General features: G+C 62.8%; 2 protein-coding genes across 6 annotated transcripts in view; one reads left to right on the plus strand and one right to left on the minus strand.

The window, feature by feature from the left end:
• The first annotated feature begins 258 nt into the window (after positions 1-258).
• Positions 259-7,996, plus strand: COMP (cartilage oligomeric matrix protein). Its single transcript, XM_045902213.3, has 19 exons — positions 259-446; positions 692-777; positions 1,175-1,226; positions 1,691-1,860; positions 2,561-2,698; positions 2,985-3,059; positions 3,154-3,312; positions 3,420-3,524; positions 3,613-3,720; positions 3,924-4,083; positions 4,597-4,715; positions 4,918-4,970; positions 5,074-5,255; positions 5,436-5,614; positions 5,726-5,774; positions 6,116-6,312; positions 6,947-7,119; positions 7,581-7,720; positions 7,806-7,996. Exons 1-19 carry the CDS (start codon positions 368-370, stop codon positions 7,850-7,852), a joined length of 2,271 nt encoding a protein of 756 aa, XP_045758169.1. The 5' UTR covers positions 259-367; the 3' UTR covers positions 7,853-7,996.
• A 432-nt stretch (positions 7,997-8,428) lies between these two features.
• The window catches only part of CRTC1 (CREB regulated transcription coactivator 1), a 78,523-nt gene continuing 70,216 nt past the window's right edge, over positions 8,429-16,735 (minus strand). For all 5 annotated transcript variants that reach the window (XM_064597562.1, XM_064597572.1, XM_064597568.1 and 2 more), the window contains 3 exons: positions 16,027-16,113; positions 15,232-15,412; positions 8,429-13,900 (listed from right to left, as the gene is read on the minus strand). In XM_064597562.1, the coding sequence (XP_064453632.1) occupies positions 13,689-13,900; positions 15,232-15,412; positions 16,027-16,113 (480 nt within the window). In that variant the 3' untranslated portion in view covers positions 8,429-13,688. The remainder of the gene's footprint in view (positions 13,901-15,231; positions 15,413-16,026; positions 16,114-16,735) is intronic.

Here is a 16,735-nt window from a genome sequence, read left to right on the forward strand (position 1 = left end):
AGTGAGAGCTGAGGGGAGACGCCACGGGGATCACCTCGTACTCAGCCATGTCCCACTCTTGGCATACAGCAGGCACTCAGTAAATAAGGGAAAGAGGGCTGGAGGGTGGTCCCACCTGACAACCTGCCCCACCGACCTCTACACTCAGTTTCCCCCGTGACTCAGTTTCCCCGCCGTGTCCAGGTTCAGCAACACCGGGCGGGGCCTTGAATGCAGAGACCAGTGCCATCTGTTTACCTTGCGGCTGGACGCTGGGCAGGGCCGGGGGTGGGCCGTCCCGGGAGCCGGCTGCGCCGCCGGGATAAATAGGCCCCGCGGCCTCGTGGGCAGCAGAGAGCGACCTGCAGTCCAGCTCCCCGCCGCCGCCATGGTTCCTGCCGCCGCCTGTGTTCTCCTGCTCACCCTGGTCGCCCTCGGCGCGTCGGGTCAGGGCCAGCTACCACTAGGTAAGCCGCCCCTTCCCCCACGCGTGGCCTCGACCCCCAACCATACCAGAGGACCCGTGAGGCCTGGGGTCGCGGCTCCCAGGGGCTCGGGGACTGTTCACCGGGACGTGCAGGACGGAGGAAGCAGGCAGCAGGGCGGACGTTCAAGGAATGAGGGCGTCCCGGGTCCCTGCCGCGGCGCCGTGAGGACTGGTGGTGGGGGTCTCCAAACCCCGACGCCCCAACAGCGCCTCCTGTCGGCGCAGGTGCAGATCTGGGCCCGCAGATGCTTCGGGAACTTCAGGAGACCAACGCCGCGTTGCAGGATGTGCGGGAGCTGTTGCGGCAGCAGGTGCGGACCAGGGTGGGGAGACAGGGAGTGCGGAGGAGGGGAGAGAGGCGTGGAAGAGGAGGGGAGGGGAGGGAGGATGGGAGAAGGAGGTCCCGGTGGAGAGGGAGAGGGTTCTGGGTACCAAGATCCGGGGAGGACGTTGTAGAAAAGAGGGAAAGGGGAGTCCCAGGGGTAGAAGGTTCCGCGGGAGAAGACAGGGGTCCGTGAGGGGATTAAAGTCCCAGGGAAGGAGGGGAGGGGCGGGGAGGATAGGGAGTACGGGGTGGCGGGGGGGGGGGATCCGAGGGGAGTGAGTGGGCCTGTGCGAAGGGAGTCTGGGGGAGGGGGAGGGGAGACACAAGGGAGGAAGAGAGGGATGGGGCCCCGCTGACTACACCCCATCCCCCCTGCACCGCAGGTCAAGGAGATCACGTTTCTGAAAAACACAGTGATGGAGTGTGATGCGTGCGGTGAGCGCCGCTGGGGCGGCAGAGAGGCGGCAGGCGGGAGCTGGAGAAGAGATGGGGAGACAAAGAGACAGCGACGATAAGACCGGGAGGAAAAGAGGCAGGAAGAGACGGAGGCTGACCGAGATGGAGAGATTGGATGAGGGATGGAGAGAGACGAACAAGGAGGGGAGACAGAGACTATGGGAAGGGAGATGGTGGACACACGAAAAGAAGCAGAGGCCGTGCGAGAGATGCAGGGAGATGCAGGGACGCTGAGGCAGAAGCAGAAAACGGACGGGCGCGGAGATACAGTGACTGAGAAAACCTGGCGGGCAGGGAGCGTGGTCCGGGGCGGGGTCCCAGAAAGCCCGGGACCTCGCCACGCCCCCAGGGGTGGCCCCCAGGACGGGGCGTGGTTCCGATAGACTCTGCCCACGCCCCACCCCCCGGCGTGGCCCTGACCAGCCCCACTTCACTCCCCGCAGGGATGCAGCCGGCGCGCACCCCGGGCCTGAGCGTGCGGCCCCTATCCCAGTGCGCGCCCGGCTTCTGCTACCCGGGCGTGCTCTGCACTCAGACGGCAAGCGGCGCGCGCTGTGGACCTTGCCCCGCGGGCTTCACTGGCAATGGCTCGCACTGCGTCGACGTCAACGAGGTGCGCTCGCCCCCCACCGCCCCGACGATCTCCCTAACGCCTGCCCCCACAACTACCGACCTCCCCAACAATCTCCTCCCCCGCTGAGGGTCCTCACCCGGAGGACCCCTTCACCTCTGGGGGCGCACGTCCGGACGACCTTGCCGGCGGGGGGCCCTCACCCCGACCACTTCCCTCACCATCAGTGACTCCGGTCCCGCCAACCCCCTCCGTAGCCAGTGACGCCCGCCCCGACCACTCTCCTACGGCAGAGAGCCCTCCGCCCCGACGACCCCCCCTCACCTCCGGGGCTCACAAGCCCCAGCGGCGCTTCCACCACCGCGAGGCCCCCGCCCGGACGACGCTTCCCCCGCAGGACACGCACGCCCCGACGACCACTACCCCCCTCTGCTGGGGACGCCCGCCCTCGCAATTCCTTCCTCCACCCTTGAACACCCAGCTCTTCCGCTCCCGGGAACAGCCCCCTCCAGACACTCCCCTCTCTCCGCCAGGTCGCTCCCCTAGCCCCATCAAGGCAAAGTCGCTCCTGACCCCTGACCCCTGGGACGATGGCCTCTGCCCCACAGGGCACCCCCCTCCCCAAATGCTGGCTGATGGCCTCTGAATTTTCTAAGTTCAAGCCCCAAAAATCCTGAGGCGCCACTCTCGAGGGGGCCCACCTCCTGCATCCTCTGACCCTCCGTGGCCCTTCCTCCCCCAGTGCAACGCCCATCCCTGCTTTCCCCGCGTCCGCTGCATCAACACCAGCCCCGGCTTCCGCTGCGAGGCTTGCCCGCCCGGGTACAGCGGCCCCGCTCACGAGGGCGTGGGGCTGGCCTTCGCCAAGGCCAACAAGCAGGTGAGGGCCATGGAGGGGTGGGTTCCAGGAGGGAATTGGGGGGGGCGCCTCATTTTGTTCAATAAACTGGTCCTCCAGCCTTGCGGCCATTTTCCTGCCTCGCTTCAGCGGGAAGGGGTGGAGGACCGGGGCCTGGGGGATGGATAGGGGAAGGGTCCTCATCAGGATGGTTGAGGTTGGGGGAGGAATGGAGGGGAGAGGTAGGATGCAGAGGAGACGTGAACCGGGTGGGAGGCCTGAGGGTTTGTGCGTGTGGGCGGTGACCTCTGCGCTCCCTGCCTTCCAGGTTTGCACGGACATTAACGAGTGTGAGACCGGGCAGCATAACTGTGTCCCCAACTCCGTGTGCGTCAATACCCGGGTAAGGCCCGGGAGGAGTGGGGAAGGATCGAGACACTGGGGGTGGGTGCAAAGTGGCAGGCAGCCCAAGCTCACTGCCCGCGGCCCGGGCCCAGGGCTCCTTCCAGTGCGGCCCTTGCCAGCCCGGCTTCGTGGGCGACCAGACATCTGGCTGCAAGCGGCGCTCACAGCGCTTCTGCCCGGACGGCACGCCCAGCCCGTGCCATGAGAAGGCCGACTGCATCCTGGAACGCGATGGCTCGCGATCGTGCGTGGTGAGTGCGGGCGAGCAGGGAGGGGCGTGGCATGGGTATGAAAGAGTGAGGTGGGGTGGGATGGGTGGCGATCACGCCGGGGCACCTACTCACTACCCCACCCGCAGTGCGCCGTTGGCTGGGCAGGCAACGGGCTCCTCTGCGGCCGAGACACGGATTTAGACGGCTTCCCTGACGAGAAGCTTCGCTGCTCAGAACTCCAGTGCCGTAAGGTGGGCGGGGTCTCAAGGGCGTGAACTGGACGGCGATGGGCGGGGCTTCCCCGACCACGCCCCTCATGCCCGCTGTGCCCGCCCCTAGGACAACTGTGTGACGGTGCCCAACTCAGGGCAAGAGGACGTGGATCGCGACGGCATCGGAGACGCCTGCGATCCGGATGCCGATGGGGACGGGGTCCTCAACGAGCAGGTGGGGCCAACGTCGAGTCCTAGGCAAGGCTGGGTGGGGGTGTGGCTTGGGTGAGGAAAGTGACCTAAGAGGATGTGGACTCGGGGGTCCAGGAGGGATGAGGGTGTCTCTGCGGAGGGGGCGGGGCCTCGAAGATGGGCTGGTCTGGGGAGTGACGTTTGCCCCTCGAGGCCTACCCCCCCCCACCCGGCCCTGTCACCCAGGACAACTGTAAGCTGGTGCGGAACCCGGACCAGCGCAATGCGGACAGTGACAAGTGGGGTGACGCTTGCGACAACTGCCGGTCCCAGAAGAACGACGACCAAAAGGACACAGATCAGGACGGCAAAGGCGACGCCTGCGACGACGACATCGACGGCGACCGTGAGCGCAGCAGCAGAGGGGAGGGAAGAGGGCAGGGCCGGCAGCGAGGGGCGGGGCTTGCCTGGGGGCGGAGCTCGGCTAGTTTTAGAAGCCGCCGCGGTGAGCTCCCCTGGGCTCCAGGCACCACGATTGCGCTCTGGTGGGCGGAAAGATGCAAGCCGGGACACGACGCAGAGGGTAAAAGGCAGGAACATTTGGAGGAGGGGAAGGTGGACCCTGGGTCAGATGCTGCAGGGATTAAGTAGGAGCGCAGAGACGTGAGCTTGGGGTTTAGTGCCAGGGAGGTGCCAATTTTACATTCACAGTGCCATTGGAAGGTCCCCCTGAGCTTCCCCTGTGAGAGCCAGTCCCCTCAGCCGCCGGCCATCATTAAGTCTCTGAGGTTTGGGCCCGTGCAGAAGCACTTGATTTAACTTCGTATCTACGGGAGAGGCGTGGTTTGCATCTGCCTTGCTGGTCAGCCTGGCCCCGCCCCCATCTTGGGATCCTGTGCTGTCCCCCTGCTTCTCGCAGGGATCCGAAATACGGTGGACAACTGCCCAAGGGTGCCCAACTCAGACCAGAAGGACAGTGATGGTGATGGTGTAGGGGATGCCTGCGACAACTGTCCCCAGAAAAGCAACCCAGACCAGGTGAGCGCGGGCCACACCCCAGATGGGTCAGATCCCTGAGATGAGCTCTAGACTAGTTAAGGAGACTGAAACCTAGTCTAAGCGCGGTGGGGGGTGTTCCGTGGGGTCAGGATGACCTTGGCTCTGGAATGGGGGTGGGGGTGGGTGGGAGGCTTCGGAATTTCCCTGCCCTATTTCGGACTCCTGCATCCTTCCTCCCCAGAGGGATGTAGACCACGACTTTGTGGGAGACGCTTGCGACAGCGACCAAGACCAGTAAGGATGCCATCTGGGGTGCGAGTGGGGACCGAGGGTGGGCGGCCCCGACCCAGCACTCTGGGAAATCTCACTGTCTTTGTGTCCCACCCACCAATTCTAGGGATGGGGATGGACACCAGGACTCACGGGACAACTGCCCCACAGTACCAAACAGTGCCCAGCAGGACTCAGACCACGATGGCCAGGGTGACGCCTGCGACGAGGATGACGACAACGACGGGGTCCCCGACAGTCGGGACAACTGTCGCCTGGTGCCCAACCCAAACCAGGAAGACGTAGACAGTAAGGCAGGGGGCGGGGCCTGTGGTGGGATTGGGGCTGGTGTGGAGACGTGGGCAGGTGTGGAGACGTGGGCAGGTGTGGGCGGGGCTGGGACCTGGTGTGGGCGGGACCGATAGCAGATGTGGGCGGGACCAGGTCTTGGGCGGGGCTGGCGCTGACCCCACCGCTCGGGTCTCTCAGGGGACGGAGTGGGCGACGCGTGCCAGGGCGACTTCGACGCGGACAAGGTGGTGGACAAGATCGATGTGTGCCCGGAGAATGCCGAGGTCACCCTCACTGACTTCCGGGCCTTCCAGACTGTCGTACTGGACCCCGAGGGCGACGCGCAAATAGATCCCAATTGGGTGGTGCTCAACCAGGTTGGGACTGGGCCCTGGCGGGAGGTGGTGGGAGCGGGTCCTAAGCTGGGGGCGGGGGAACCGAGGGCCCACGCGGCCGGCCTGAGGCCCTTCTTCCTTTGACCCCTTCAGGGTATGGAGATCGTGCAGACGATGAACAGCGACCCTGGCCTGGCTGTGGGTGAGACGAGGAGAGGGGCAAGGCGGTGCAGCGAGCTGAAAAGGGGGCGGGGTCAGAGGAGGGCTGGGGCGGGGCGGGGCCAGGGGCGGGTCCGAACGCAGGAAAAGCAGAGCCAGGTTGGGACTGGGCTCCGGGGGCCGGACAGTTCCGGACTCTGAAGGAGCGTGGCCCTAGGCGGTTGGCAGGCTCAGGGGAGTGGTCATGGCTGGCCTGGGGGGGGGGGGATGGGGAGGGCCTGTGGGTGGGGATCTGGGCCTAGGAGGCAATTTGGACTCCAGAGGGGCGGGTGGGGAGGGGGGCCAGGGCTCCGGTGGGGGTAAAGTTAGCGTCCCTTCCCCCAGGTTACACGGCCTTCAATGGCGTGGACTTCGAAGGCACGTTCCACGTGAACACGGTCACGGATGACGACTACGCAGGCTTCATCTTTGGCTACCAGGACAGCTCCAGCTTTTATGTGGTTATGTGGAAGCAGATGGAGCAGACATACTGGCAGGCGAATCCCTTCCGCGCGGTAGCTGAACCCGGCATTCAGCTCAAGGTGTCTGTGGCCCTACCTGCCCTCTAGGTCCCTGTGCCCTTTAGGAGGCCCCAAATCCTTCTGCGGACTCCCAAAGCCTTTACAGCCCCCCAGCATCATTCTATGGATCTCAGAGTCCTCCCAGCCCTCCCCTGGGTCCCACAGGCCCTCACACACTCCCTCGGGGCCCCCCAATCGTCCTTTAGGCCCCAAAACCTTCTCATGGAGCCCTAAACTTTTCCTCAGATTCCAAATCTTCCTGCAGAACCTCTAGACCCCAGTATGTCACTGAAACCCTGTAGTAAATTCCCCAAATCTTCTAGCCCCCCGTTTATCCCATGGACACCCAAGACTTTCTATAGGTCACTAAGTCCTCTTGCAGACCCTTCCAAATCCTCTCAGAACCCAAACCTGTCCATGGACTCCCAAATCCTCTCATGAGATCCCGGACCATCCCTGCCCCCCATATCCCACCTACAAATCTCCAAGTGATCCTCAGAAAAGCTTCCTTGCAGGTCTCCCATCCAGGTACCCTAAGGCCTCCCACCACTGCCAAGACCTGCAGCTCCCCACCTGTCCCAGCAGGCAGGGTTCTGGGGGGCTCCAGTAGCCTGTGCGGTCTCTGACTCTGTTCCCCCGTCCCTGGGCTTGGCAGGCCGTGAAGTCCTCCACAGGCCCTGGGGAGCAGCTGCGGAACGCACTCTGGCACACAGGGGACACAGCATCACAGGTGCGACTGCTATGGAAGGACCCCCGCAACGTGGGTTGGAAGGACAAGACATCCTACCGCTGGTTCCTGCAGCACCGGCCCCAAGTGGGCTACATCAGGTGGGGACCCCACCCCTTGCCGATGGACCAGGAGTCCCTTGCTCTGTCCTGGCTCCTGGCGGTTCAGGGGGCCTCAGTCCCCTTATCTGTAAAATGGGAATGATACGGGCAATTAGATTAACTGTCTGGCTCTGGAACATGACCCTCCTCCTAAGACCCAGGACACAGCAGGTCCTCAGATAGAAGGTGGGGTCCTACTCACTCCCTGTTTCTCAGTCCCCACTCTGCACTGCCAGCAAGTCCAGGCACTCTGCTTAGCACCTTTTGTGTCCATCCTCTCATGCAGGGAAACTGAGGCTCAGCTCAGAAGCCCCACCTGCCCTAAGTGTGGCCCAGGCAGGGGGGAACACATGGCCCCCACTCCCAGACAGGAGGGGACCCATCTTCCAAGTCAGACGCCAAGGTCTCAGAAGGGAGGGCCTAGCCCAGGGCCCTGCCTCACCGTCCCATCCTCCTCACAGAGTGCGGTTCTACGAGGGCCCTGAGCTGGTGGCCGACAGCAACGTGGTCCTGGACACAACCATGCGGGGTGGCCGCCTGGGCGTCTTCTGCTTCTCCCAAGAGAACATCATCTGGGCCAATCTACGCTACCGATGCAATGGTGAGGGGAGCGTCCCGCCAGGGAGGGTGGGGAGTTCATCCTGCCCCAGCTCACCCCTTCTCGCTTGCTTGCCCTTTCTCCGCAGACACCATCCCAGAGGACTACGAGACTCAGAGGCTGCTGCAGGCCTAGGGATGGGGGTGGGGATCCATTGCTGGAAGATGGCCACCATCGTGGCCGCCCTTACTGCGACAAGCAGGGAACTTAACACCCGGCTCCAGGGGGTGGCTGCCCTAGAGGGGCTCAGAGAGGACAGAATAAAGCGTGTGTGCTGGAGTGGCTGGCTGCGAGCTCTGCTGCAGGTGGGGTGGGGCCTCTGAGGGAGCACTGGGAAAGGACCCCAAACCCAGGCCTGCCGCTGACTCCCTTCCTGACTGGCTAGGGCCCAACAACCTGACTAGGAGTGTCCAACCCCAATGTGGGAGGCCCCAGGCCTGCTGCTGCATCCTACCCACTTAAGGTCATGGGCCTGGATCCCACCGAGTGCCTGCTCCAGGATCCTGGGGTGGGGGTGGGGGGTCCTTCCCCTTCCAGACATTAGGCCCCACTAGCTGGCTAGGGCTGGGGATGAGGGGCTCCCGCCTGTGTGTCCATATGCATGTGTGTGTGTGTGGGGGTGCCTGTGTGTGGCTCCCACCTGGCATATCCCACTAGGCCCATGTTCCATCCCCGTTGTGGGGGGAAAAAAGGGGAGGAGGCAGAGACGAAAACATTGGATTTTTATTATGTTTCATTACAAAGGATGCAAAGGTACAAAGACAAAAGCGTCCACACCAGAGAGGATGGGCAGGGGCCGGCCGAGTGCGCCCTGAGCCGCCCGCCCCCACCCGCCATGGGCACCCAACCCACGGCCCACGGGACATCCACAGCAGAGTGTACATGCTGGGGGGAGGAGGGGGGCAGAGCCAGCCTGGGGACAGAAGAACACAGGCGGAGCAGGGCTCGGACCAGTGGTTTGCATATATCAGCGGGCCTGCCCGGCCCCCTGGGGGGCAGTTTCCTATGGTGGGGCACAGAGGGGCTGGTGGACCTTGGCTGCCAAAGCCCTCCTCTCGGGGCCTAGTGGCAAAGGCCACAGCTGTGTCCACCTGTCCCGAGTGGGCAAGAGGTCAGAAGTGATGGGCTAGGATGGGTTGGGCATTGATTGCCCCCAAGCTCCAGAACCCTCCCCTGGCAACACCCCTCCCCCGCAGGTACCATGTGTCCCTGGCATCCTGGGACAGGGTGTGGAGGGCTGGCCAAGAGGGCAGAATGCAGGGGGAAACTGTCTGAAGTCAGCATCACTCTCATGTCCAGCCCCTACCCCTGACCCTGCCAGGGAGGAGCCTGAGGCCCCAAGACCCATGGGGTCTGAGCCAATGACGGAGGGAAACTGAGGCCTGGGTCACAAGGGCCTTTTTCCCATTACCCTCCCCTCCCCCATACCTCTCAGAGTACTCCAGCGCCCAGGCCTGAAGGTGCGGGTCACCCCACCTCCCTCCTGGGGAGTGGCCACTTCAGAGAGAATGTGGCACACGAAGGGTGATGAGAGGTGCCTGAGCCCCACCCAACCAGGACCCCTGGAGGCCAAAGGCCAAGAGAAACCAAGAACAGAGAGTCAGCTCTGGCTGGGCAGGGCCTGATGGGGGAATGTCCCAGGAACCCCCAGGAGGTGGGGCAGCAACAGACCCAGCTGCCCACTCACCCCAGGCAGGCCTCCAGCAGTGGGCAAAGAACACAGAACCCCCCCCCCCCCCCCACCCCGCAGCTCTGCAAGCCAAGTGGGAAGGGCTCCGGTGGCCAAAGCTCCCTTACCTGGAGCGCCACCTGCAGGAGTGATGGGCCAAGACGAGGGGCACGGGGTACCCTTGACCTTGCAGCCCCCACACCCTCTGTGGCCTCTTAACTACAGCTCCATCAGAACCCAGGGAGGGTGATGGGTGCTGCTGCTGCTTTGTCAGGAGCAGGGTGGGGGGGGAGGGCCCCCCAATACCACCAGGCCTTACCACACCCAGCCTGTACCCAGGAGTGGGGATGCCTTCTTTGGAAATGCAGAAAACCCAGAATCCATTTGGGGGGTGGGAGTCTGGAAGGATGTTTGGTTATGAACCAGCTGGGGGTTGGCTGAGATGTGGAGGCCTGGGGAGGGGGGCACATTCCTGTGTGTCCTCAGCTCCCCTGAGGGCCCAAGGACGGTCCCTCACGCGGGCTCATCAGGCCCAGGATGCTGGGTGGGGGAGAAGGCAGCCCAGCTCCCCACAGTCCTGGCACCGGCTCCCGTCCTGCCTGACCGGGCCACAGCCAGCACCTGGCACGCAGCCCTGCACATCTGGATGGACGTGGAGCCTTCTCACCCTCCACATGGGGGTCTCCTGGAGTTGGACGCCCATCCTTGCCTGCCCCACTATGACTCATGGGCCTCACAACAGGGTCCACCCGGCTAGGCATCCTCTGGGGACCTCAGCCACCCAAAGAAATCAGGCCAAACACACAGACAGAACCCTTCTTCCCAGCCCCCCCAAACCCACAAATAGACGAGACCAGAAAGATGCTGCAAAGGCAGGACCCCTGCCCTCAAGGCAACACCCCCGGGGCAGGCAGGTGGCTCAGAAGCCAGCAGGGAGGTCTGCGTGGAGGTGTGGCTGGGGAAAGGGCCACAGGGGCAGGGGGGGCTGGACTCACCCCAATTAGGGCCCCTTCTGCTCTGGCTTGTCCCCCACAGGGGAGCATAGACAGTTTTTGGATGCTGGCAGCTGTGGGCCCCTAAATTTTGCTGAAGGGTCAACCTGCCTCCTAAGCTTTCCACTGAGGGTCTCGGCGTCCCTTGCCCCAAGGGGTTGGCACCCCCCAACCCTTCCTGCCCAGAAGAGTGTCGGGAGGAAGCAGGGTGTGTGGGGAGAACAGGGAGGGGGCTGCAGGATGTCCCGAAGAACGCTGCCTATCTTCCCCCTGGTAAGGACTCAGTGGGGATGGAGGTTGGCATGGGTACCTGTGACAGGGAATACGATCCTGACAAGACCCCTTCTCCTCCCCGACGTCAGCCCTGGACACTGGGGGGGGGGGTGACTCTGATGGGTGGGTGTTGAGGGGGCAGGGACACAAGCCCTCTTCTCTGGAGGACACAGAGAGGGGCTGATCCCGGGCTCTACTTTGGCCCACAAACGTCCCTGGGGGTAAACAACTCACTGTCCTGGGGGCTTGGGGGACAGAGGGTAAACTGAGGCAGGTGGGAACACACTATTTGGCTTGTTCCCGGGGCAGAAGTTCCCATAGCTGAGGGGACTGAAATCGGGAGAACTCAGGGCCAGCGGCAGGGGGACAGACTGGCTTGGCCTCTGACTTCACGTGGGCTGAGCATCCAGGCCTGTCCCGAGCGAGCGAGCGAGCGAGGACACAGGCGGCGGGTCTATGTACAATATTCCGGGGCCCCGGCCCACCCCTCACGGCGCGGCTCGTCTGAAATCACAGTATTTTCACATCACAAGTCAAAGGGCTGGTTCCCTTAGGCTGTCCTGTTTCAGGAAATCTTGGCAATTCAAGAATACTTAGTAGAGAAGCAGTATTTAAGAAATAAGCAAAATCCCCTGTTGCAGACCTCAGGAGGCCTGTCCAGGCCCAGGCAGGGGTGTGAACCTTTTTGAGGACACAGGGACGCCTGGCCACCGGCTCCTGGCTGGGACCCCTTCCCTGGGAAAACTGCACCTATGCCCCTCCTGGGCCAAAGTGGCCACATAAATACAATGTCACCTGTGCCCCCTAGCCAAGGGGATGCTGGACACAGGCTGCAGGGGTGGACACCCTCCCTCTCCTGCCCATCTGCACTGAGAACCGGGCGCCGAGCAGACGGGAAGTAGGGGCTGACGAGGCTCCCTCATGGGGGTCCCCAGTGCCTCATTTGAAAATTGCATCCAGGAAGGTTGCTTGTAATCTTATTAAGGCCATTTTTTAAAAAGTTCTACACACAAGTCTAATAGTAATCAAACTCTTCTATGTACATGTAGTTTTTTCTTTAAAAAAAAAAAAAAAAAGTCTCACTCTTTGCTCCCAGCCCCTGCCTCAGTAAGAGGCTGGGCCCTCGACCTGGACGGACTGACCCCGTGTCCCCCAGCCCAGACGCAGGCAGCAGGGGCCACCTGACGGAGGAGGGGGCCTTCTCACGCCTGTGGCCGCCCAGTCGCTTGGCCAGGTGCTACGAGCCTGGCCCGGGGGACGAGAGGGAGGGATGTCACTAGGATGAAATCTGGCTCCCACACGGACAGAGCCGAGGGCTCGTAAGACCTAGAGGCAGTGGCCGCGACACCACACGGAGAGATGCACACCGCGCAGAAGGTGCCGGCCCGGCCTGCAGGCCGAGCGCTCAAGATGATGCGGCTTCGGAGGGACCGAAACGTAAGTTCCCATCTCCGAGCAGCTGACCGAAAACAAAGACACCCCTGTCACCCCCTCCCAGGGCCTGGAGGGCACAGGGACAGCGCCCAGCACGGTCGGAGCCCTGATAGTCACCTCAGCCTCCTGGAACGCCGCCGCTACAATGCACACGGCTCTTTCCTCCGGAGCCAGCCCTGCCCAGAGGGGCCATGAGAGGGGCGGCTGGCGGGGACGACTGTCAGCTGGGTCTCGTGGCGAGGGGGCACCCCATCGCTGGGGTGCATCAGGGCAGAGGGGCTGCCGCCGCCGCCAACCTCGGGGTCTGGGACTAGCCCTCCCTGAGGACTGGCAGGCACCTTGAGGATGACCAGGCAGAGCTGGGTCTTCGAGGGACCCTTAATAAAAGCCGTGGCTCCTTCCTGGGAGTCTGACATGTGGCTGGAGGGCACGGCACCCCCGGCCACCTCGAGCTTCTGCCAGAGACCCTACCAGGCCCAACCCGCCCTCACTCAGCCCTTCCATTTCGAGATAGTGCGGGCCTGAGCGAAAGCGGCCGGAGACTCAGCTCAGACCCTGCAGGCAGGAGCCTACTTCCAGTTAGCTTAAAAAATATATAACATGGGATATCTGGAATAAAAACATGCTCTCAGGCAAGTGTTGGATTGAAGGAGTCAGCTACTCGTCTACAACCAAAGTGTAAATACAAACCAAAAGAAACAAACAAAAACACAACAAAAAATGCCCTGGCCACCCCCTCCCCACCCCGTTCTTTAAATAACAGTAACAGTGACCACGGTACAGAGAAAAAAAGATGAAAACAAATTGAGAGACGAAAACAACCCCCAGAAATAACCCCCGTCTCCACATGCATCCCCTGGCAGGCCCCTTCATCCTGGCCAGGGGCTTCACTTTCAGGGCAAAGGTGGCCACAGAGGGACCTGGCTGGGGGAGGGCAAAGCAGGTGTGTGGGTCCCAGGAAGATTTAGCTGCTTTGCATGCTCTGTTCACACCTTTTATAGTCTACCTCCATGGGACGGACTCTAGCATTCTCTGAATGTGCTCAGAAATATAAAAGACAGCAGTCAAAATAGTGTTTATTTCACTTTGTGTCTGCCCCTCTCTCTGGCACCTTCTCCCTTTGGCGGGGCGGGGAGTGGGGGAGGCTGGCTCGCTACCTAACCTCAGGCTGGGGGGTGGCCGGGCGGGTAGGGGGAGGACCAGGAACGAAGGAAGGCAGTGAGAGCTGGACAACAGTCGGAAAATGCACCTCAGCCCACCGCCGCCGTGGACCACAGCGCCCCCTCCAGGCCGGCGGCCCTGCCCAACACGCTTTCCGCATCTTACAGGGGGGACGGCTCATGGCCCAGGGTGGGGGGCGAGAGAGCACGCGCAGGGAGGGTCCGCGGGGGTGACACGCGGCCTCCCGAGGGAGGTGGACAGCTGGGGGGGCGGGCGGGTGGGCAGGGGGCGCTTGGCGGCATTGCAAGCTCAGAATCACAAGCTCGGCCGTTTGCGAAGGACGGAGCGCGGCCGTCCCTGGGCTCAGGGAGACGCCGTCGGGACCACTGACCGGCGGGGTGATGGAGCCGGGGGCTGGGCGGCGATGTGCCGGGTGTGCAGCTCACAGACGGTCCATCCGGAAGGTGTCCTCGGTGGCCGGGTCGGCCAGGACCATGTCGGGGTCGTTGAGCATGTGCAGTCCGTCCAGGGTCAGGGGGTCAATCTTGAGTTCGTCCAGGGGGAACTGGTTGTCGGAGTCGAAGCTGACGTCACCGACCCCGGCCAGTGTGCTGGTCAGTTCTTTAGACAGGCTGGGAGGGGACTCTCCCGTCACTGGGCGGGGAAGGTGGGGGGGAATAGGACAGAAGTCTCAGCATGGCCCTGGCTCTCTGTTCCCATGCCCTGTGCCCCCATGGACCCTGTCAATGCTCAGGGAAGAGGGCCTTGGGCCACCCCAGGAGTACTTACCTGGGGGTTCACCCTCTGGGGGTTATACTGGTGATGTCTAGGGGCATTTTTAGTTGTCATGACTGGAGAAGAGGAAATGCTACTGGCATCAGGTGGGTGGGGAGCAGGGATGCTGCTCAGCACCTCGGAATGCACAAGATAGCCCCCACCACCCCCCAGAGGAAGATCCAGCCCCACGTGTTAGCAGTGCCAAGGCTGGGAAGCCCTGGGCTGAGACCTAGGTCACAAACATTCAGCGTGAGCTGGCAGGGGCAGGGGCCTTTCCTGCTCTGCCAGGACATCTCCTCTGTGTGCATCCTGAGAAGCAGACTGAGGTGTGTGTGAATTCCCCCCTACCCCCCCACCAAAGACCTGGGTTCAAACCTGAGCTCTCTCCTCTACTTGTAGTGACACCTTAGGCCTTAGTTTCCCAATCTGAGACATGGGTATGAAAATCCTGGTCTTTCTGGGCTACCGGGGCAATCACAGAGACCTAAGCCTTGTCATGCGTCTGAAGCTACGGCCCCCAGAGCATCTACTGCAGACCACTGCTCACCCCTGAGGTAGGGAGGAAGCACTATGCCTTGGGGTGGCGGGGTTAAGGGTGGCTCTGGGCATGGACTCCTCCATCCTGGAGATGTCAGTGGGACCACCAGAGAGTGTCACTCTCAATCCTCAGATAGCCCTGGCTTAGAAGGAAGTTGCTTCTTTCAATAAAACCCAGAACCTACCAGGTGGGGCGGAGGCAGCAAAGGGTCTGGGTTCTATGCCACATGGAGCAGGGACTGACTCACACGTGCTGTGCTCAGGCTGTTCGGGGATGCTCATCGCAGTGTGTGCGAGCTGTTCCATGTCCGTTGACTGTGACAAGTCCTGCCAGGCAGGGCCCACCCCCCAGTCACCTGTGACTCCAGTATACTCAGCTAATGGGGTTGAGGGACCTGGGTAGCAGACGCAGGGCTGGGTGAGTGACTGGCTCCGCCTGCTCTTGCTCTGAGAACGGGATACGGGAAGCCTGGTCCAGGGTCCAGTGTGTCCCCGGGGGCCTGTTCCACACAGCCCAGCAATGAGTCAAGGTTGGTGGGGTTCTGGCCTCCTCATCCTGCAGGGCAGGGGTGCCATCTCTTCTGGGGATGAGGCCCCTTGCAGCTGCCAGGCCCCCTGGAGGCACTCTGCCCAAGACCCCCAGCTAGGACGCCACGGCCAGGTGGCCTCACCTGTGAGGATGATGTTGGGGATGCTGCTGTGGCTGGGGTAGCCAAGCTGCTGGGTGTCCGGCAGGCTCCCGTGGCTGCCCGTGAGGCCCATCATGGCCGCCTGCGAGTAGTTGAGCGTCGAGCCCGGGCTGTACAGGCTGCTGGAGCTGATGGCATTCTCCATCATGTTGAACTGCTCCAGCTGGGGGAGGAAGCACACAGGCATGAGGCCGGCCCTGCTGAGCCCCTGGCTATTGCTGGCTGGCTTGTCCTGCAGCAGCCGGGACCAGCTCCTCTGCAAGATGCCTGGCGCCTGTGCTCAGACACTGAGGGCTTGTTGAATAGGAGACTCTATGCCCTAAGGTCTCCCCCTCCTTCCTCTCTGAACCTGCCTGGGTCTGTCCACATACGGCCCCGTCAGTGCTTGCTGGATGGATGGATTGATGGAAGGATGGATGGGTGAGTGACCTGCTCCAGGAAGCGGCCAGCCCTTCTCATGCCCACATGCCCTTGACCCTGACCTCCACACCAAGCCAGTTCCGCCCCCCAGCAAACCCACATGCACGGCCCAGGCTGAGGCGCCAATGCCACAGGCACCACCTGTCCCTGCCGGTGTTCGCTGCCCACCCTTCCTCCCCCTCTGCCGCTGGCCTCGTTCTGTGGGCCCGGTGCAGGGGCCTGGGGAGGCCAAGCCGAGCCACGCCCTCCAAGGTCTAGAGACAGGAGGGAGCCCTAGGAGCGAAGCTCAGGCCCGAGGGGCGGGCGGGGTCCGGGTGAGCGTCTGCTGTGGGCGCTGTGACCCGGGCACCCGCTCACCTGGTGGGACAGAGCATTGGCCTGCCTGGCCGCCATCTGCTGCTCATAGTACGAGTCCCCAAACACGCTGCCCAAGGTGGAGGAGTGCTGCAGACAGAAGAGAGGCCTGCTGTCATCACTGTCCCCAAGACCAGGTCAGGGGCTGCCGGGGCGGAGGACCTCCCACAGGCTGCTTGTGCCCATAGGGAGGCCCCTGGAACCTCCAATAGGATGCTCAGAATAAAGGAGGCTGAGCACCTATTACAGGCCTCCTGGGAGAGCCCACACCTTCCAGGATGGAGGGGTGTCCCCCAATCTCAGGATGTTTCCACCACCTGCTCCGGGGGGGGCCTCTGTACCCCAATATCCCCCAAAGCACCACCCCCCATCTTCTCTACTTGAGCCCAGGTATGGGTGACCCTGTTTCTATCAGATAGAAGATGGGGGGGGCACAGGGATCAGGAAACCCCCGACAGGGTCCAGAGGAAAACACGTGACTGGGGCCAGGGTGGGGGGTGTTCTGAATTTCAGGAAGGGCAGTGCACTTGGTGACCCTTGTCAAGCCCCCAGGGAGACATGGGACATGGTGGCAGGCCATATACACGTGGACAGGACGGGTGCACGGAGCCGGAAACCAGCCGAGTGAGCACAGGACAGGCACACGGAAAGCCCCCCTGCCTGGCTATCTGCCCTGGCTGCCAGCCTGGGGGATCCCACGGCCCATGGGTGG

Source organism: Mirounga angustirostris, unplaced genomic scaffold (genome assembly GCF_029215605.1).
Source record: "Mirounga angustirostris isolate CCGP_5_RB_7025 unplaced genomic scaffold, mMirAng1.0.hap1 SCAF_1, whole genome shotgun sequence".
Taxonomy (NCBI): domain Eukaryota; kingdom Metazoa; phylum Chordata; class Mammalia; order Carnivora; family Phocidae; genus Mirounga; species Mirounga angustirostris.

What these genes read in the sequence shown, in the direction of transcription:
- COMP (XM_045902213.3), top strand. Translation starts at nt 368, where the DNA reads ATGGTTCCTGCCGCCGCCTGTGTTCTCCTGCTCACCCTGGTCGCCCTC. An exon ending in CAGAACTCCAGTGCCGTAAG is followed by an intron (nt 3,525 to 3,612) that starts GTGGGCGGGGTC and finishes GCCCGCCCCTAG; the next exon opens with GACAACTGTGTGACGGTGCC. An exon ending in AACCCGGCATTCAGCTCAAG is followed by an intron (nt 6,313 to 6,946) that starts GTGTCTGTGGCC and finishes TGGGCTTGGCAG; the next exon opens with GCCGTGAAGTCCTCCACAGG.